The sequence below is a fragment of the Thamnophis elegans genome, chromosome 3, assembly GCF_009769535.1.
Source record: "Thamnophis elegans isolate rThaEle1 chromosome 3, rThaEle1.pri, whole genome shotgun sequence".
Classification (NCBI taxonomy): domain Eukaryota; kingdom Metazoa; phylum Chordata; class Lepidosauria; order Squamata; family Colubridae; genus Thamnophis; species Thamnophis elegans.
The window spans coordinates 20,908,434-20,930,479 of record NC_045543.1 but is presented as its reverse complement, the minus strand read 5'-3'; the positions used below and the strand labels follow the sequence as shown (position 1 = coordinate 20,930,479).

The 22,046-nt window shown below is 39.5% G+C and overlaps 1 protein-coding gene across 1 annotated transcript in view; it reads left to right on the top strand.

The window, feature by feature from the left end:
* The window catches only part of PAK5 (p21 (RAC1) activated kinase 5), a 75,597-nt gene that overhangs the window by 5,813 nt on the left and 47,738 nt on the right, over window positions 1-22,046 (top strand). Inside the window, exon 2 of the mRNA XM_032213998.1 lies at window positions 1,809-2,023. Within this exon, the coding sequence (XP_032069889.1) occupies window positions 1,820-2,023 (204 nt within the window). The 5' untranslated portion in view covers window positions 1,809-1,819. The remainder of the gene's footprint in view (window positions 1-1,808; window positions 2,024-22,046) is intronic.

The window sequence follows — 22,046 nt, the reverse complement described above, 5'->3', positions numbered from 1 at the left end:
AGGGACCGGCCCACAGTGCCTCTGCCAGCGAAAATGGAGCTTGGGAGGGCCGTGCGCTAGCAAAACAAACTTAAAAGCAAAACAAAATGAAAGGAGAAATGTTTCCCCTTTTGCATTTGAGCATCCAAGAAGGGACAGGAAAGGAGAAAGGGAAAGACAAAGAAAAAGATGGGAAGAGACCAAGGAAGGAAAAAGAAGGAAAGAGAGGAAGGAAGAAGAAAGAACAATGAAGGAGGAGGGGGGGAGGGAAGGAAGGAAGTCCTGCCTTAGCCCTTGGCCACCAGGAGACAGCAAGGCTCCTCTAGAGGACAAGGGTTTGGCGCTCTCCCTGGTCTTACCTTCCTCTGCTGGAGACAATGGATTCACCCCCAGCCATGCCCGGGCAACCACTGGCTCCCCCGAGACGAGTGATGTCGAGCTGGCCACATCCCCCAGCCAAGTCCCCCCATCCTCCCTGAGGTCAAGCACAACTCTGATGAAATCGATGTTTGATTTGACACCCCTGCCCTATGTGATACACAGATGTAATAAACTCCCACCCTTTAATTGATCAGTTCTTTTTTTCTTTCCTTCATTGGTTTAGACCAGTGGTCTCCAACCTTTGCAGCTTGGTGGGCCAGCTGGGGCGGGGGAGAGGGGAACCGGGCTGCATGACCAGCAGGCTGGCGCACATGCATCTCGACTGGGTGCACTCTGGCCCACCACTAGTGCGAGTCAATCGTGCTGGCCTACAGCCTGGTTGTGAACCAGGCTGTGGTTGGGGACCCCTGGTTTAGAGAATTCCCTACAGTTCCATTGCTCAATCATATTGATATACCTCCTGTCTAGCAATTATATTCTTAAGGGAAAATTCATCATGGACTTTGAATAGAATGAGAAAAATATATTATTATTTTTATATATTTTTATTTGACATTTATATAAGTATTTATATTAATACTTAACAGTTTCCTGATGAAATCATGAGAAAGTTTTACACTATTTTGTTTTAGTGTCTTCTGGATATAGAGATATACTCTGCACCTATTCTATTGCATTTTTGTTCCCTAATAATTTTGAGCTTACAATTTTTTTCTGAACATTAAAGTATTATTGCTGATTCCAGAGTTTTAGCTTAGCTAAAAACAGTTTTGAATCAATTTTCAATAGGTTGTATTCGCTCTTAGAATTATTTCAGACATAAATAATATATCCTTTTTCAGTTTTTGTGATTTGGGTTTCTTCTGGACGGTGCCTCCATTTTCATCTCTAGGGGCTGTTGTCACCCTTCTTCAAGTATGAGATTTTCTAGACCCAGTTTCATTGCTATTTGCTAAGTTTTAAAGCACGAAAAAAATGCTCTTTGATTAGGATATTTTAGGTCCTGATGAGTATCTGTGATGTTGGGCTCTGAGTGCTGGTTCATCTGAATGTTTTCATCTAGTGCCTGAAAATAAATTGGTATGTTGAGTGGTTGAGTTGCTTTGGGCTGCTCAGAGTAAGCTTTCTTGGGCCTATAGCCTGTCTGTTACTGTGGACAATTTCCAGTTTAGTTGGCACCTAGTATACTCCCAGTCCATTCTAGATTACAGCAAGTATACGTATCACTTATTTCAACTTGAGGGAAAATATGTAAACTGGCAAAAAAGAGGGTGGAAAATAGGCAAAAGCAAGGAAAGAGAGAGAGAGATGCAGTAAAATGAATTTGTATTGTTTATATATTGCCAGCTTTTTGCCCATTTCTTTTCATCTTTGCAATCCAGTCATCAACATATACGCCATGTTTTCTTAGTAATGTATATCTTAACACATTTTATCTTTTTTTTCAGGTTTTTCCATCATGTTTGGAAAGAAAAAGAAAAAGATTGAAATTTCTGGCCCTTCCAATTTTGAACACAGGGTACACACTGGATTTGATCACAGAGAACAAAAATTCACCGGACTACCTCAACAATGGCATAGTTTGCTGGCAGACACAGCAAATAGGCCAAAGCCTATGGTGGATCCTTCATGCATTACACCCATCCAGCTTGCACCTATGAAGGTACTATAACAGCTGTTTTTTCTCCCTTCATTTTCTTGTCTTTGTGATAACTTTATTAGATTTTTTTAAAACTAGAAAGATTAAAAACTAAAAGAAACCAATAATTAAGATTGAAAAGGAAAAAGAAAAGAAAGAGAAAGCAAATAGTTCAGAAAGAAAGGGAAAGGAAATATAAAGAAATGACTTCCGATTTTCTTTTACTTCTAGGTATAGCTATACATTTATAGGTATAAATTTAAATTGAGCTCTTACTCTGGGAAATAATATTCATTTTCTCTATTATCTACTATTTTTTTAATTATCACCCATATGTCATCAAATACATGTCATGTGTTTCATTTTCATGCAAAAAGAGTTTCCAGTCAGCATTACAAATAATTTCACCTTTTCATTGTCAATGTTATCATCTCCACAACTTTCATTGTCTTCACCATCCCTTCTTCCATTGTGGGTCATGTCAACCCTTTCACCATTGTGTATATAAAAGTCTCAATGCTGTTATTGCATATAAAAACAAAGTTCCATGGTTGGTTCCCAACTTTTTGTCAATCAGTCCCAAAAGAAACATCTCTGGGTTGAATTGTATATTAATCTTTAAAATCTGAATTAATGTGTATTTGAATCCATTTTTTACATGTCCACCAAGCATAATAAAAAGGCCCCTCAGTCATATTTCCAACTCATATTCGAAGTGCCTTTATATATTTTAGACAATTTTTCCAGGAACAAATACACCAGTGAAACTTACATTTATAAAAGTTCTGTTTAAGGTTGTAAACATAATGTGGCACATATTCTCCCATTGTTTCTTTTATATATTATAACCCACATTTTAGCTCATTTTATTAAATATTCTTTCACTTCTTCTGTGTCACATTTTAATAAACATTTTATGCATTTTATAAATAATATGTTCATCATTTGTACCTAGTTCTGTTTCAAATTCAGCCTTTTTTAACTTCATTCCATATCTTAACAAACTTTTTTTTGAAACAACATGCAATTCATATCATTCATATTTGTCAAATTAACACCCAAATATCTTACCCTTCTCTCAATCTTGACACCCATTCTATTCATCATTTCTGTTTGATCTAGTACCTTCATATTTGTACTAGCTTTTAATAAACAGAAGTTATATCTTCTGTATATTAATCTTAAAAGTCAGCTAATACACTTTTCTTAATTTTCTTTGATGTCAAAAAGTTTATTGATTACACAGGTCATCTCTCTTTCCTCTTGTGTGAGTGAAATGTGAAGTAATATTCCAAAACGTGCACCTCTGTTAAATACAAAAATCTGTAATACATTAGAGATATGAGCTTTTATGCAAACCCTTGATCTCCCTCCTGTTATTCTGTCACAAATTGCAGATGACTATCTTCTCAGGGTTCCAACTATTAATATTACTTGCCCTGGATCACATAAATCCTTAGGCAGGCTAGATTGAAATGCAGGGCTGAGCAACAGAAAATAAATAAAATATTATAAGCCTGTGTTTGATCATCTGGTTACAAATCTTATTGAGGTTAGTGGGTCTTACCTCTGAACAGACAGCTATACATTAATGTTGTTCATGGATCCCACTGAAGGAAAATAAGGAACAACATCCACATTTGATACTAACTTGGGACCAATAACATAGGATGCATCTACAGCTATGAGTTTCTCTGCTTGATTTCCAGGGCACTGTGCTTTATTTATTGGTTAAAGGCATTTTTATTTCATAGTTTAAAAAATGCTGGATTGCCACAAAACTGAGTAGGAATGTAATCTCTTCATTTCTTTTTTGCCATCTAATAATTTGATTAATTTTACACATAAAAAATAACATGAGCTAACAACGAAGAAATAAGATACAAAGTAAAGAGAGAATAGAGATAGTGCATAAACGTGTAAAGAAAAAGAAAGAGGTGGTGGGGGAAACACAGAAAGAATGATTTCTTCCAAGGATATAGGGAACACTTACATTCAACTCTTAGTTTAAAACTGTAGTATAATGTCCATTTTATCTTTTTAAATTTTAACAAATATCAAATCCATATGTCAAAATCTGAATTTTCTCCATGTCCTGCAAAAAGTCCAGAAAGAGCTTTCAATGAAGATGAGTCTATGAATTGCTTACCGTGATTTTTCTCTCAGGACTTAGGCATCGTTGCCAGTCATCTTTATTAGCCATTCCTCTATTGCAGGTGGTGTAGGATTTTCTGAAAACATGCTTGGAGTCTGTGTGCGCACACCCATAGATATTCTTAGAAAATAAAAAAGGGTGATTGGTTTCAGACCAACATTTTGTAAATGTCTCTACTTGTCCAGAACAAAACAATTCTGTAAGATGGGAGTGACCACAATCATCCTGGAGGCTAAATCTTACCATTTTTCCTCATAGTTGATTATATTTTGTCACTGTTCAGGTTCTTTGTGACTGCTACTTTGGGAAGGCCTCACTCAACCAGGCCTTCTATGCGTAGCCATTCTACAAGTGCCCAGAACATGCTCTCAAAATGGCATATTCTCCTTTGGTGCTCTAGACGCCTAGAGAGTATATCCGGGCAATCAGGACGTCAAAAAGAACTCACATTGCCTCTCTGATTGCTTCCGCTGAGTCGCGCCCAGCCGCCCTGTTCAGGATAACCCGTTCCCTCCTAAATAGGAGGGATACGGGTGATCCTTTGCAGGGCAGGGCTGAGGATTACGTCCAATTCCTCGCGGATAAAGTTGCTCGGTTTCGGGCGGACCTGGACTCCAATTCTGCAGAACCAGCCGAGGCACTAAGGGATAATCTGTTAGGTCATCGCTGGGTTGATTTTCAGGCTGTTACCCCTGAGGACGTGGACAAGGCCATGAGAGCTGTAGGTACCTCCACATGCGTGCTGGACCCGTGCCCCTCCTGGCTGGTTATTAACAGCAGGGAGGTGACACGGGGCTGGATCCAGGCGGTTGTTGCCGCCTCCTTATGGGAGGGGGTCTTTCCCCCCGCTTTAAAGGCGGCGGTGGTGAAACCCCTCCTGAAGAAACCATCTTTGGATCCAGCCGTTCTAAACAACTATCGTCCACTCTCCAACTTCCCCTTTGTGGGGAAGGTTGTTGAGAAGGTGGTGGCCTTCCAGCTCCAGGGAAAAGGGCGGCATACAAATAAAGTATCTATCTATCTATCTATCTATCTATCTATCTATCTATCTATCTATCTATCTATCTATCTATCTATCTATCTATCTATCTATCTATCTATCTTTTGGCTCCAAAATATTGGGTATTTGCAATTGAGTTCATCCAAATCCATATTCCAATATTCACCCCATTCAGATTAATGGGAAGATCTGATTTGGGACAAGCATTGTGGTTTGCATGCTCTTTACATATGCAATCCTAAAAAGCAAATATATTTAGAAGTCTTCCACAAAGCTTGTCTACGTATAAAAAATCAGAAAACTCAGGGGGGAGGGATATATTGAACCTATGGTAATGCTTGGATACATGCAAGAGCATACAGCGGTATATGTCTGAACTGAGTTAAAAGTTGAATTGTCTCTTAATTGAGATTTAGCTTAAAACAAAGGTGTGAAATTTACCCGTCTCGTCCAAATTAACAATTATATAGAAAAACATAACACAAAGCCATGGCTATAAAAATGGGATTTGGGGGTTGTTGTTTTCTTCTATATTCGTCATACATTAACAGTTCTTCTGCAACTAAGTTTCAGTTGGAAGACTAGCTTCTCAACCTTGGCAATTTTAAAATGTGTGGACTAGGGAACTCCAAGCATGCTGGCTAAGGAATTCTGGAATTTGAAGTCCGTATTTCTTAAGGTCACCAAGCTTGAAAAACATTTTTCTAAAGTAACATCTTATTACTTTCAGATTGAACTACCAAATTTCCTCCTCCTTTATTGCTGTTCTTTTTTGACTCCTTAAAGATCTTAGTTTGATTTTGATTCAGTAAGTGAAAGTTTAAAATACCTCATTTTTATGTAGCACATTAACATACAATAAATTTTAACATTGTATTGCACCCAAGACACAAAATGAAAACATATTTTTCTGTGCATTGAATATATTGTTTCTGCTACTGTCGTGGAAAAGTCTGTCCTGGCAGTCCCATAAATTATATATATCTGGGATTTTTTTTTAAAAAAATCACCACTGTTCAGCAATGGTATTTTGCATCTTATTCAATGAGAAATCCAGCAGATATCATTAGGTTCCCCGGCTTAACAAGGAGATTTTGCTTGCAAGGCAGGCCTTAACTCCTGATAAGATGTGCTTTTTGGGTGGAGATGTGCCTTTGGAAATACATAATAGTATTAAGGGTTCTTTAAGATGGCAGCCAGGGAGAAATTAGTGATAGCAAACAAGCAAGCAAGCAGATCCATTTGCAAGAGAAGGCGTAAGTAACTAATTACATTCCAGCTGTTGTTGGACTAGGAACACTTCTTACCAGTGATCAGTTTTTCTAGCAAATGTAAGACAGAAAAATTCTCAGTTTTGCTTACATCTGGATTAGAGAGTTGTTCCATTAAAATACAGAAATAAAATATTTTGTTTCTTAGTCTGGTTCTTGGAACACCAGCATATTTTTCCTTTCCTGATTGGCATTCAGTTCCCAGAATTTATCAAAGAAGCCATTTCAAGCATTATCTGGGGGGGGGGGGGGGGTTCAAGATGTTAATCTGAGATCTTTGTAAAGCAAAAGCACTACCATTGAGCCATAGACTTTTTAAAAATTATATTTTACTCATTCAATAATATTTATTTCATTTATTATTTACTTATGTATTTATTTCATCAAGCATACATTAGACAACATATATATGTATAAACATGATTTTGGATACATGAAATGGATATGAATAAAAAGAAACATTAGGACAGGATGGTAGGTACGTTGGTGTGAGACTTCTTAGGAATGGGGTGAGATCCAAAATGTTGAAAATGCGAATCAATACACGGAACATATTACCATTTATGGTGGACCTGTGAGGAGGCTAAAAATTTTTGGAAAAGGATCAAAAATTGGCTGGAGGCAATAACAGGGGTTAAAATAGAATGGAAACCTGAAGTTTTTTTATTAGAAATAATGTCTGCAAAATACAAAAGAGAAATCCAATATTTAATACTACATATAATTACGGCGGCAAGGATTGCCTTTGCCCAGAAATGGAAAAACAAATTAATTCCAAGCAAAGATGAAATAATAAAAAAGGTTATGGACTGTGCCGAAATGGACAAACTAACTAAAGAAATCCAGGGAAAAGAAGAATCAGAATTCTACCAGATATGGGATAAATGGTATAGGTGGATGGAGGAAAGAAACAAAAATCAATGAAGGAATATAACAAAACTCAAAAAATAATAGTTATGAGTAAAATAAGAGGGTTAAGAATGGTGAAATCCAAATGAAATACAATAGAAGGGGAAATAATATGAGTGGTATTGATTGATAATTGCTATTATAAAGAACAGGAAGTTCCTGTTTGTATTGTATTGTATAATTGTGGTATACGTCTAAATTTTGTGTATGTGTATTTTACATGTTTGTTAATAAAAATCTTTTTTTTAAAAAGGAATGGGGTGAGGTCGACAGTAGACAGTCTAAGGTTAAAGTTTTGGGGGTTTGGGGAAGAAATCACAGAGTCAGATAGTGCATTCCAGGCATTGACCCCTGTTGCAGAAGTATATATAATAATATATATAATAGTAATAATATGTTTATTTTTCTCTATGGGTTTGTCAAACAGGGTAGGTTTTGCATATGTCACAAATGCAGCACATGCAATTTTAATTTTGCTCTTTGAACATAAAGTAATTATTTCTTGTTAGCAGCTAGTTTTCGACTCGCTACTGGGGGGGGGGGGAAACGTCCATTGTGGACAATACGTTTGCTTAACAACTACTGCATTGGCTTAACAATTGCCACAAAAAATGAGTAAAATTGGGTCAGCCACATGACAACCTACTTAACAATTGACACAGTTTGCAACTGTAATTCCAGACTCATTTAGGGTCATAAGTCAAGGACTACCTGTGCTTGTGGCAGCATGTATTTTGCTTGCTTTTGTTGTTGTTTATTTGTCTACCTTGGTTTCTCCACTTCTCTCCTATCACCATCACCACAGTACCGATTCTGAGGCCTTCTTTAGGAGCAACTCCATATAATAGTACAAAAAAATGAAGATATTAAGAAATGAGAAATAATAACTGTCAAACAGGAAATAATTGATTGTCCCAAATAGTAGGTAAAATTGTCTTTGTAAATTTGGATCATTAAACATAAGGCACACACACACACAGAGTGTTATTTTAAGTATCTGTGTGTCTACAGTTACTTTCTAAGAAAAAAAAATTGAATTACAAACTCCAGGACTGAGCCATTTATCTTTCAGATCTACCCCAAATTAGAATAAGCATTTTTGCAAAAATAAATGCTGTATCCTGAATCCCGATACGGACCACTACATATGAGAGATGCAAACTTGGCAGTAAATATTTGGGATTAATCTATTCCCCTCTTGAGTGCAGACACTGGCAACATATTACTTTGAATAATTAAGTCACAAAAAGCTAAGTCTTATTAGTATTACATTAGCATCTGCTGAACTTTTAAGAAATGGCATGTGTCCTAACTTCTTCCAAACCTCACTGCCAAGCAATCCAGATTAATTGGTAATATTGATTTTCCAATCCCCCCCCCATTAAAAAAACCCAACAACCATTATGAATGTGTATCATTTGGGTTTCATTAGGATAGTAAATGGAAATAGATAGTATATGACATATTTGAAGTCTGGCTGAAGAATACTAAAGACTCTGGCAAACAATACATTCTGTTGTATGTAGCTAGTATAGGTTAACTGGGATTAAGTTTTCGTAGTTTCTAGGTTTCTTAAGATCTTGCTGTAGGAGAAAGGAAGTCTCATTTGGTCTCAAGATTATTCTAGGATTATCTTTAGGAACCCTTACCTTTTCCTAATACAATAAATGAACAGATTCTTCTTCATTCTGATAGATATAAACTTTAGTTAGTCTGCTTTAATCCTTAAAAATAAATGGTTTAATCTGCTTTGTATTTCAGAGAATAGGACCTGGAGTAGAACATTTTATTTGTATACCCCAACCTTCTGGCATGATAACTACATGCAATGCAGTGGTGGGATTCAAATATATTTTACTACTGGTTATGTGGGCGTGGCTTGGTGGGCGTGGCAGGGGAAAGGATACTGTAAAATCTCCATTCCCACCCCACTCCAGGAGAAAGTTACTGCAAAATCCCCATTCTCTCCCAATCAGCTGGGACTCGGGAGGCAGAGAAAGATGTGGGCGGGGCCAGCCAGAGGTGGTATTTACCGGTTCTCTGAGCTACTCAAAATTTCTGCTACCGATTCTCCAGAACAGGTCAGAACCTACTGAATACCACCTCTAATGCAATGTTGAGAGTGTGTTATTGCCACACTAATAGATTGACTGTTGAAGTAGGTGTGGCCGGTAACAAATACAGATTTCCTAAAAGTCAGACTGGTGAGAATTCTCCCACCACTTCTTGTATTATTCCAGGATGTTATCTATCATAAGGCCAATGTGATAAACAATGTCCTGTTTATCACATGGTGGGAAAATTCTCACCAATCTACCTTCTGGGAAATCTGTATTTGTTACTGGCCACACCTATTTCAACAGTCAATTTATTAGAATGCCAATAATATGCTCTCAAAATTGCATTTGTATTTATCATGCCAGAAGGTTGGGGTTTTTCCATCCCTAGGCAATGTCCCTCCTCCCATTGTTACTTCCTAAGGATGCAGTTGTAGCTTTTTGTGAGACCCCAAAGAACTACTGAGAGTACAGTTTATGCTTGAGATTGGCTTTTTTCTTTACCACATCCTAATTTCCCTTCAGACTTATTTTGTAATGAGAGGAAAAGAAATGGATGGGGCAAACAGGTGGTTGGAACCCAAGGATCAATGAGTACCTGAACAACCATGGTTCATAGATCAGAGTTAGTTTGTTGAACCATTCAGTTATGTCTGACTCTTGGGAACTTTATAGACGAGCGTTCTCCATGCTATCCTGCCAAGCACAGCTTCTTTCATTTGTTGGATGTTCATCTTTATATCAGCTTTGATGGTATCAAACCAGCAAGTTTTTTTCCCCTTATCCCTTCTTCTTGATCCACTAACCATTCCTTCATCATTGTCTTCTCCAATGAATTTGCACACATGACATGGCTGAAGTAAATCAGACGTAGTGTTGTGATTTTGGCTTCTAATGATACTTCTGGTTTTGCATGATTCGGCATCTCTCTGTTGGTTGTTCTGGCTGTCCATGATATACGCAGTCATTTACACTAGCACCACAATTCAGAGTCATCCATTTAGCAAGATCAGAGCTCCAAGCAGTAGACTAATTGGCCAGAGACTGAGAGGGTGGAGGGAGGTAGGACTAGAGATCTTTGTCTTCTTCTCCAACCAACTGTGGGATACATTATGCCTCACCACCAAATGTTTCTTTCATAATGTAGAATAGAGACCAGACCTGATATCATGCTTTCCATCTCTATTATATTGCTGTTATGTTCATAAAAGAGTTACCGTATATACTCGAGTATAAGCCGAGTTTTTCAGCCCACTTTTTGGGCTGAAAAAAGCCGGCTCGGCTTATACTCGAGTCTACAACTGGATCCGGCAGTGCTGTTGCCTGTTGGAGGAGGAGGGGATTCCTTCCTGCGAGACCCCGTCCAGAAAAATGCGGGGAGCGGTAGCGGAGCCCCGGGGCTACTTCTGCTCCATCCGCTGGACTGTTTCCTCGCCTGCCCGCCCGCCCGCCCGCCCGCCCGCTCATTCATTCCATTTCCTAGCCTGCCTGGCCACTCATTCATTCCGTTTCCCTCCCCTGCCTGTCCTCGTTCATTACATTTCCTAGCCTGCCTGGCCACTTATTCGTTTCGTTTCCCTCCCCTGCCTGCCCCCTCGTTCATTCCATTTGCTAGCCTGCCTGGCCACTTATTCGTTCCGTTTCCCTCCCCTGCCTGCCCCCTCGTTCATTCCATTTGCTAGCCTGCCTGGCCACTTATTCGTTTCGTTTCCCTCCCCTGCCTGCCCCCTCGGTCATTCCATTTGCTAGCCTGCCTGGCCACTTATTCGTTTCGTTTCCCTCCCCTGCCTGCCCCCTCGTTCATTCCATTTGCTAGCCTGCCTGGCCACTTATTCGTTTCGTTTCCCTCCCCTGCCTGCCCCCTCGTTCATTCCATTTGCTAGCCTGCCTGGCCACTTATTCGTTTCGTTTCCCTCCCCTGCCTGCCCCCTCGTTCATTCCATTTGCTAGCCTGCCTGGCCACTTATTCGTTCCGTTTCCCTCCCCTGCCTGCCCCCTCGTTCATTCCATTTGCTAGCCTGCCTGGCCACTTATTCGTTTCGTTTCCCTCCCCTGCCTGCCCCCTCGTTCATTCCATTTGCTAGCCTGCCTGGCCACTTATTCGTTCCGTTTCCCTCCCCTGCCTGCCCCCTCGCTCATTCCATTTGCTAGCCTGCCTGGCCACTTATTCGTTCCGTTTCCCTCCCCTGCCTGCCCCCTCGTTCATTCCATTTCCTAGCCTGCCAGGGGAAGGATACTATGAAATCCCCAAATCTCCCCACTCCAGGGGTAGGATACTGCAAAATCCCCAATTCCTCCCCACTACAGGGGTAGGATACTATGAAATCCCCAAATCCTCCCCACTCCAGGGGAAGGATACTATGAAATCTACATTCCCCCCCCACTCCAGGGGAAGGATACTATGAAATCCCCCAAATCCTCCCCACTCCAGGGGTAGGATACTATGAAATCCACATTCCCTCCCCACTCCAGGGGAAGGATACTATGAAATCCCCCAAATCCTCCCCACTCCAGGGGTAGGATACTATGAAATCCACATTCCCTCCCCACTACAGGGGTAGGATACTATGAAATCCCCCAAATCCTCCCCACTCCAGGGGTAGGATACTATGAAATCCACATTCCCTCCCCACTACAGGGGTAGGATACTATGAAATCCCCAAATCCTCCCCACTCCAGGGGAAGGATACTATGAAATCTACATTCCCTCCCCACTCCAGGGGAAGGATACTATGAAATCTACATTCCCTCCCCACTCCAGGGGAAGGATACTATGAAATCCCCCAAATCCTCCCCACTCCAGGGGTAGGATACTATGAAATCCACATTCCCTCCCCACTCCAGGGGAAGGATACTATGAAATCCCCCAAATCCTCCCCACTCCAGGGGTAGGATACTCTGAAATCCACATTTCCCCCCCCCCTCCAGGGGTAGGATACTGCAAAATCCCCAATTCCTCCCCACTCCAGGGGAAGGATACTATGAAATCCCCAATTCCTCCCCACTCCAGGGGAGGAAATAAATATTCAAAAACATTATTGGTATCTATTTTTATTTTTGAAATTTACTGGTAGCTGCTGCATTTCCCATCCTAGGCTTATACTCGAGTCAATAACTTTTCCAGGTTTTTGTGGTAAAATTAGGTGCCTCGGCTTATATTCGGGTCGGCCTATACTCGAGTATATACGGTAAACCTAGAATAAATAAAGGCCCCTCAATTTGGGACTCCCCATGCTGATTGCTCTGTATTATTTCCAGCCATTTGGAAAAGTTCTGTGACAGAGATAGATAGATAATCTGGGTTGTTGATATTAACTCCTCTCTCCCTTTATCTCTTGCCTGTTGCTCATGTTTTTGCCTGCCTTTGTCCTGTTTTGCTGGTCAGCTGTTTTTGATGTCTGCTGACAGTTGATAAATGAACACCGAGGGATAGTTTTTGCCAATTGTACTGAATGATCCCTGTGCTTGCTCTGATCTGGATATGGAGATTGATTGTAGTGGGGACAACATAAACTGGAAATTAACCACAGTAATTTTCCAAATGTTATCCCGGTTTCTTAGATTTCCATGTTTCAGTTAGTTGTTTCTCTTCCTTTGTATTGTTAGGAGATCATCCAGGGATTTGGGGTGGTGTCCTTAGTATATCAGTAATATTCTTTCTTTTGCTTCTAGCCTAGGGCAGGGGTGAGGAATAATGGCCTTTTTATGGCTTGTGGGCTTCGATTCCCAGAATTCCTAAGACAGCCATGCTCTTCCTGGTTCAGGAATTCTGGGCGTTGAAGTCCACAATTTATAAAAAGGCCATTGTTCCCTACTTCTGTTCTAAGGGAGACAGTACAAGTACTTGAACTTCTTTGATTGCCAAAATGCCAGATGGAAGATGAAATGTACAATCCACCTCGGGTGGGATTGCACACCTTCTGAAATATCTGCTTCATCATTTGGGAGGCTTCTTGGCCCAAGAACTTTGTTAGAGGTGCAAGAGGTATTGGTTGTGAGGAGCACTTTAGATAGCTTTTGTTGGTTCACCAGCTATGAATTCTCATGATAAAACTGGACTACCACAGAGTTGCACTTGAAAAGGAATTTAGAGTTGACTCATTTAAGGATGGCTTTTTCTCCCATAGTGACAAAGCTTCCCCCACCCCTCAAGTTTAGCCCTATCATTAGGCAAAAAAGAAAAAAAAAAGGTAGCCACTTCTAATTTTGAGTTTCTTTGTTGTAAAAGGCATTCTTCAAGTCTGACTTCACAGCCAAGCACTGTAAATGACAGTGACTGTATTTCAACCATCATGGATACAGGGATGACATAGCTTTTGTCACATACAGAGTCATATCCATCCTCCCTTGGATGTTTTGGGAGACTTCAGGGAGATCTTTGAGGGGAGTGGGATGGAGAGAAACAAGGGAGTGCTGGGGAAGGGGAGAAATTATTCTCTTCCAGCCCCTTCTAATGGGATTTATAAGAAGGAATTTCCAGCTAACCCTTCCAACAGAGGTAGCATCTGTTTTCAGAATGGTTATTTTCTTCTATAGGGATAGGGACTACTTTTAACTTAGAACTACGTTACAGTCCTTTGATTTGATTTGTCTGTGTGCTGAAAAGTAGCTGTTTGTCTCTGGCATGAGTTGGGAAAGGGTGTTTAATGTCAGCTCCTTTCATCTGGACTGCAATCATTTGTCTTTAATGTCGTCGTCCCCCAGCCCTTTGGTAACCTATATTAATAATTGGGGCATCATCATTTTATAGAGCCAGTAAAAGCCTGCCTGCCTGAATATATTTTAGATAGATAGATAGATAGATAGATAGATAGATAGATAGATAGATAGATAGATAGATAGATAGATGATAGATAGATAGATAGATGATAGATAGATAGATAGATATAGAGATAGAGATACAGATGATAGATAGATAGATAGATAGATAGATAGATAGATAGATAGATAGATAGATAGATAGATAGATCTTCCCTATTCATTTGCATCTGCTAGATCCACATCCTGGAACTATTCTAGTTTATCTTTTTCAACACAGATTGTCTGCATTTTAATATTCAAGCTAAAAGGTTTGAATACAGTTTTTCATATATTTTTTTCTCATAAAGTTCTCTTTTTATCCATAACCTGAGAGATTGGTTTACCACTTAGGGAGGAAGCACTGATCCCTCAAATCACATATCTCAGTGCTCTGTACAAGGAGATGGCCCTGTAGTGTTTGTTGCCATCTTTTTTTTCTTTTTTTCTCATTTTTTCATCTTTTTCTAGTATTTATTATGCTAACACAGGGTGGAGGACATTCCATGGAGGAGGGAAGTAGTGGTGAGAACTATCATTCCACCATTCCGAGAAGTAGGGCCAAGGTCAGCGGTGGTATTCAACTGGTTCAGACCAGTTCACCCAAACCGGTAGCAGAAATCGCGGGTGGGCCGACCTGCCCCAGCTCTATGCTGTCCTAGTTAGGCACATTTTTGAGGCCAGGGGCAAGCGTGGAAGGCATGCGCGCGAGCAAAGCACATGCACGGAAGGCCGGGTGCATGTGCAGAAGGGGTTTGTGCGCCCAGGAAGTAAACATGTGCACGGCGAACCAGTAGTAACACCTCTGGCCAAGGTGTGAAGACTCAAAGTAAAAAGTAACTTTGAGAGTTCTGTCTTTCTACTCTGTAGAACGAATTCTGCTGCTGTAGTCATGAAAAGTTGGAAATTGTTAATGTATTATCAGTATTTGTTTTCCCTACCAAATACTGGGGGCACTTGAGATTATTCTTTCTCTTGACCCTTATTATTTGCGTGAATAATATTAGGGTTCCTTTGAATATGAAGCCCTTTCAGGGAATAGACATTTTGATGTCTTATCGTGGCCAACAAAACACCTTATTGTAGAGATTCATCGGGTGCCTACATTTTTCTGTCTTTAGGAATTTGTTAATGAAATTATTTTTAATAACTAATAAGGTCTTTACTTTTAAAATATAATTCATGGTATAATGAGGGTTTATTTAATTTTCATATCTATCCTTGCTCTTGTGGTTTATTTATGTGAGGATTCAGTTTGCTTTATGAATAGCCAAGAGCCAAAGTTGTTTTTTTTAAAAAAATAAGGCTGTTTGGTTTAGTTGTTTTTATCTCTCTCTGAAAAGCACTATCTGGGAAACAGGAAAGATGTGAAAGCTTTAAAAATAAATAAACAAATCAATAAAGGAAGCAGAGTAATATTAAAACAACCATCCTATCTCCAAAGAGAAAGTTATGGTTATTAAAATTTAGAGTAAGAGGTTGCTATATTGTATATTTGTATCTATTGGATTCTGTTCATACAGTATATTTGTACTTTCTTTTGTCCCTTTTTAAATTTCTTCCCTTTTCATCCTTCCCAATTTTTCCCACTTTGTGTTATTTTGTATTTTATTATTCTTATGAAAACTCAATAAAATTATTTGAAAAAGAGGAAGTTATGGACTGAGGGAGAAAATCATATGCTCTTATATGCTCTTTGAGTGCAAGCTGATCACTAATAGAATAGAATAGAATAACAGAGTTGACAGGGACCTTGGAGGTCATCTAGTCCAACCCCCTGCTTAAACAGAAAACCCTACACCATTTCAGACAAATGGTTATCCAAGCTCTTCTTAAAAAGTGTTGGGGCATTCACAACTTCTGGAGGCAAGCTGTTCCACTGATTAATTGTTCTGTCAAGAAATTTCTCCTCAGTTCTAAGTTGCTTCTTTCCTTGATTAGTTTCCACCCATTGCTTCTTGTTCTACCCTCAGGTGCCTTGGAGAATAATTTGACTCCCTCTTCTTTGTGGCAAGCCCAGAGATATTGGAACACTGCTATCATGTCTCACCTGGTTCTTCTTTCTCTTAAACTAGACATACCCAGTTCCTGCAACTGTTCTTCATATGCTTTAGTCTCCAGTCCTCTAATCATCTTTGTTGCTCTTCTCTGCACTCTTTCTAGAGTCTCCACATCTTTTCTACATTGTGGCGACCAAAACTGGATGCAGTATTCCAAGTGTGGCCTTACCAAGGCATTATAAAGTGGTATTAACACTTCACGTGATCTTGATTCTATCCCTCTGTTTATGCAGCCTAGCACTGTGTTGGCTTTTTTGGCAGCACACTGCTGGCTCATATTTAAATGGTTGTCCACTAGGACTCCAAGATCCCTCTCACAGTTACTACTATTGAGGAAGATACCACATATACTCTGTGCATTTTGATTTTCTTGCCTAAATATGGAACCTTATTTTTTTCACCATTGAATTTCATTTTGTTAGATAGTGCCCAGCGTTCAAGTCTGTCAAGATCCTTCCGTATCTTAAGCCAATTTTCTGGGGTTTTGGCTAGTCCTGCGAGCTTGGTGTCATCTGCAAATTTGATGAGTTCCCCATCTATCCCCTCGTCCAAATCATTGATGAAGATGTTGAAGAGTACTTGAACTAAAACAGAGCCTTGGGGTACCCCACTGCATACTTCCCTCCATGTAGATGCAGTTCCATTGAGGACTGCAAGTTGAGGGCGGTTGGTCAGCCAGTTTCAAATCCATCCGGTGGTGATACTAAATTAGAAACATTCTTATAATGTATATGTGGATAATTCAGTTTAGCAGCAACAGCAAAGTGATTTCCAACCTAATAAGAAAGGCTTTGGCTACCACATTTGGACTGCAAATGTTTGGATGACTGCCAGTTAGTAGCAAAGAGACAACCTTTTCCTATCTGCTAGAGATTAACGGCAGCCCTAATCTGAACAGGGTCAGTTTCAAGGATCCTGGGCAAATCAATGCTACATCAAGAGCAATTGCCTCTGAACCTGAAATCATATGATGTGTAAACAAGACACTTAGGTTCATTTGTGCACCACTGTCTCCAGCAGCAGCAACAACAAAACTTCTGCATGCTCTCATACATGCTATGTGATGGTGCAGTGGTTAGAATGCAGCATTGCAGGCAAATTCTGCTGACTGCCAGCAGTTCGATTCTCACTGGCTCAAGGTTGACTCAGCCTTCCATCATTCTGAGGTCTGTAAAATATGGACCCAGATTTTTGGGGGCAATATGCTGATTCTGTAAACTGCTTAGAGAGGGCTGTAAAATACTATGAAGTGGTATATAACTCTAAGTGCTATTGCTATTCAGTACTTCATCCTTTCAGATCAAAATTTTCACATTATTAAATGTGAGAATTACATTTAATATTAAATATATGAACGAATGAATATTAAATACATTAAATGTATTTTCACATCATTAAAATAAAAACTATTTCTTAGACAAGTGTGGAAATCAGTGTATATAATTTTCCATTCTCCCTCAGTCTTCCTAGTGAGTTTGAGGGTTTAAAAGCAGCGAGGCTTAAGTCAACAACTGTCATCCTGGAGTTGAAAGTCAATTCTGTTTCCATCCATGTGGTTGGCTGGTTTGTAGCCCAAACCAACTTCCAAAGGTCGGCCAAGTGTACTTCATTTGCAAAAGAAGAATTGCTATTCACCTAGCACCTCATCATAGCATCTACACTGACAGCTTAGTGCTTAGGATGGAGAATACTGATTGTTCTCATAGGACATCTTGGTGATGACCTCAGCAACTCCTGCTTGTAGTGCAAAAGAGCAGTAACACTCTAAAATGTATTGTGTTATTGGATCCGATACACAGGTGGAGAATGAATGAATAGGACCAGTGTCTGTTGGTATATCCTATGACTTCTGTGGAAAAGCTTGGAAGAGACAGTTGGCCAATATAAGAAAGAATCATGGGCAGAAAGCTACATTGACTTCTAGGATGCTTCCTGAAAACTACATCAGGTTATTTTTCTCAGAGAGCAGCGCCCAAGGTGGGAAAACAGGTCTCTTCCACCACTATCATCATCATCATCATCTCCTTTGGGGTAAGAAAATAGTAAGGTGGTATCTTTTTGTGGTTCTTCAGATCTCTGTAGGCCTGGGCCTCACAAAGAGAATCCAAAGCCGATAGGATGGCCTAATGGAGCACAACTATCCTAATCCCGCAGTAGTCATCCTACCTATAGCATTAATTGGGTGGCCCAGATGTGTAGTCAGCAGTTTGCAAAGTGAAAAAACTCTGGAAAGCATTTAAAATATTATTTTACAAATAAAAAGATCGTATTAAAAGTGCAACTACAGGAAGTCACCACTGTTATTTCAAACAGGCATTTGCTGCAGCATCTTTATTATGGGATTGGAGAACTCATATATTTTCAAGAACCACAATTACAGAATAACAGGGATAGAAGGGACCTTGGAGGTCTTCTAGTCCCACTCCCTGCTCAAGCAGGAAACCCTATACCATTGCAATCAAATTGTTGTCCAATCTCTTCTTTAAAACCTCCTATGTTGGAAGCCCACAACCTCTGGAGGGAAATTGCTGCACTGATTAATTGTTTTAAGTATCAGGAAATTTCTCTTTAGTTCTAGGTTGCTTCTCTCCTTGATTAGTTTCCACCCATTGCTTCTTATCCTGTCCTCAAGTGTTTTGGCAGAATAGGTTGATCCACTCTCTTCTTTGTGGCAGCGCCTAGTGGCATAACCAGCTCCTGCAGTTGTTCTTCGGATGTTTTAGACTCCAGTCTTTGTTGCCATTGGTAGCTTTTCAAATTATCTAAAATTCAGTCATAGGTACTTGATCTCAGAGAAATAACTAACAATGTCTTCATCCTGTATTATTAAAAGGGGGCAGTAATGTACTGTTGCACTAATTTCAGAAATATCAAAATATTAAAGCTAATAAAAATGACTTAATACCAAAGATAGCAGTTTATTTGTGTCTTAGTGTTTGCTGCCATCTAGTGGCTTTTAGTGCTCATACAGTATATGTGGACTTTTTCTTGTTTAGTTTTTTTATATAGTTCACCCTGCGTGGTTGAGGCAGAGAGACATAATGTGTGCTTTTCGTGTTCAGATACTTTGTGTGCTCATCCATGCAATAATGTTTGGTCAGGTAAGAAATAGTAGAAATGGCAGGTTTTATCTAATTTAAATTTGTATAGCATTTCCACACGATATATTTGGATGGGGAATATGAGCTAAAATTTAAATTATATCAAATTTCATATGGCTGAATTTTGATAATGAACTGTAATACAGAGTGCCAGATGATGTTGGGAAAACCAATTTTATCCATTGTACAATTCAGCACACATTGGTAATCCATCCAAGTGTTCACAGATTTAAAATAAAGACAGTACAGGCAGACATTATTAAAATAAATATACCACTTAAAAACCAAGGCGAAGATCATTGTCACATTGATTGTGTTAAGAACCAGAACTTAATTCCTACCAGTTACCTCAAACTCAAGCATCCAATCAAGGGATAGAGTTCATGAATGGAGATTCCCCCTTTATGAAGTTGCTGTCTTTTGTGAATTTGTGACACAAAGTTCCATATCTCTATTCCATCTGGATGGGGAGAGATTGGGAAGGTTCTTGACAGTTTCTGAAAGCAATGGTGGTTAGGTGAAGGTCAATCAATTGGAGGAGCTATGATAGGTTTCATTGTATGTATTTTATTTATTTCAATAATACTTTTTTTAGATATTTATCCTGCTTTTTTTTAAACATATAACTCAAGAGGGGAAATGTACCCAATACTCCTGTCTTAATATTCCACAAAAATCCTGCGAGGTGGGTGGAGTTGAGAGAGACTGACTGGCCCAAAGTCACCCAGCCAGCTTTCATGCCTAAAGTGGGACTAGAACTCACTGTCCCCTGGGTTCTAAAGCAGCATTTTCATTGCTACCTAACTCCCCATCTCTGCTACCTTACCAGTAATACAAATGAAATGCAGTGGTGTTTTGATACTCAACTGCTTTGAAGTTCATCGAATTGGTACTCAACACATTTTGACAGGAAACTTTTATCCCAGTACTCATTATTTGTTTGGTACTCAATACACAAGCTACTTGTTGGTGTAAGCTACCTTGTGACTCACTACATTATTCCTTAAGGGAAAAAACTGTTTGGTACTCGTAGGTTTGGTACTCATCACACCTCCCAGAGCCAATTAACGATGAGTACCCAGGTATCACTGTACAATAAAAGTAATAGCTTTGTAGTACAAGTCACAACGATGATGATGACAGCTATTTGTCATTACACTGAGATAATGTAATAATATATTATATTATTATATATATATATTATATCTCTTACAGAGTGGGTATCCACCTTAACAGTCCATTATAACACTATAACATAGCTATCATTTCCTCCAAAGCAAGCCATTCCTCCAAAGCAATAAGGGTAAAGCTTAGGGATACTACTTAACTCAAAACTGTTCCTGGAATCATAGGTAGCTTCAATGACAAGGTGAGCCCACACCTGGATTCTACTTGAGAGCCCCATCTGGATTGGAGCATCCACACTTGATTATTTTCCTGAAATGAGTTCTGTGTGGACTTTCTTTTACCAGTCTACAGAATATACCCATCTAATTGCTTTAAGTTGGGCCCAGTAAGGGGCATCATGTGGTACTGATGCTAACAATGCTGCACTGGTTGTCTGTGAGCTATTGAACCCGGTTTAAATAAGATAAAAATACAAAGCCCCAAAGGACTTAGGATGCATAACTGATTCATTGATATCAACTGTGAAAAATAGAGAAAAATAAAGACATGCTAAAGGTAACTTGACACACTTATTGCATCTATTATATCAGCATCCACTTTAGAAAAGGAAATTTTAGGAATACTGTAAAGCCAAGGCCAAAAAGAATCATCAGATCTGCACATTATTTTTTTGTTCTTCCCTAATCACGTGTTCAGTACTGGACTTCAGGCAAGCATATATGCCTTTTATCCTGTCGCTCCCTACTTCTGCATCAAGGCCCCATTCATATGCAACAGGCCCCTCACATTTGTTCATAGCAAGGGGGGGGGGGGATGCAGTAGAGAAATTTTGTCCATCTCTGTCCTAAAATTTTAAAATAGAATGTTGATAAACAGTGTTTTAGAATTGAAAACAAAAGTAATTTTGTCTCTGAGTGGATAATAAATTGAATAAGAATGCATTCTGATTAACCACACACTGTGAACTGTACAGAGTTCTAAGAAGTGTAGGAGAAATGCCCCCCTCTCCTGCACCAGATGTTCTTCATAGAAATCTTGGTTCTTCTAATCTAAGCTACGCTGCAATAGACTTTGTGCTCCATCTAGTGACCAGTTATGGCTAACAGAAAATTAAAGTGAAACAAAGCATTCCTCCTCTCTCTATGCTTAAAAAGTACGCTGAAATACTTTGTACAGCTTTCTCCTCTGTTGGATCCTGGCTATACTGTACTTATGTTACTCAATGTGAGATACGTTTAAGATAATAGATTCCATGGATTTCTTTCACTTCCCATCCAATAGAAAAGAATCAGTTGCAATTTTAGGTTGCATTAAAAGAGGGATGGAATCAAGATCACCTGACTATTAATGCTGCTTTATAAAGCCTTAGTAAGACCACATCTAGAATACTGTGTCCAGTTTTGGTCACCACGCTATTATATGGTATGGTATAGGCAGTGATGGCGAACCTTTTTTGGCTCGCTTGCCAAAAGTGGGGGGAGTGCAGGGGGCTTGTATGTGGGTGTGCCGCACCCATAATGCTATGCGAGCGCGACCCAGCCTGTATGTATGCGCAACCAACACTCTCCC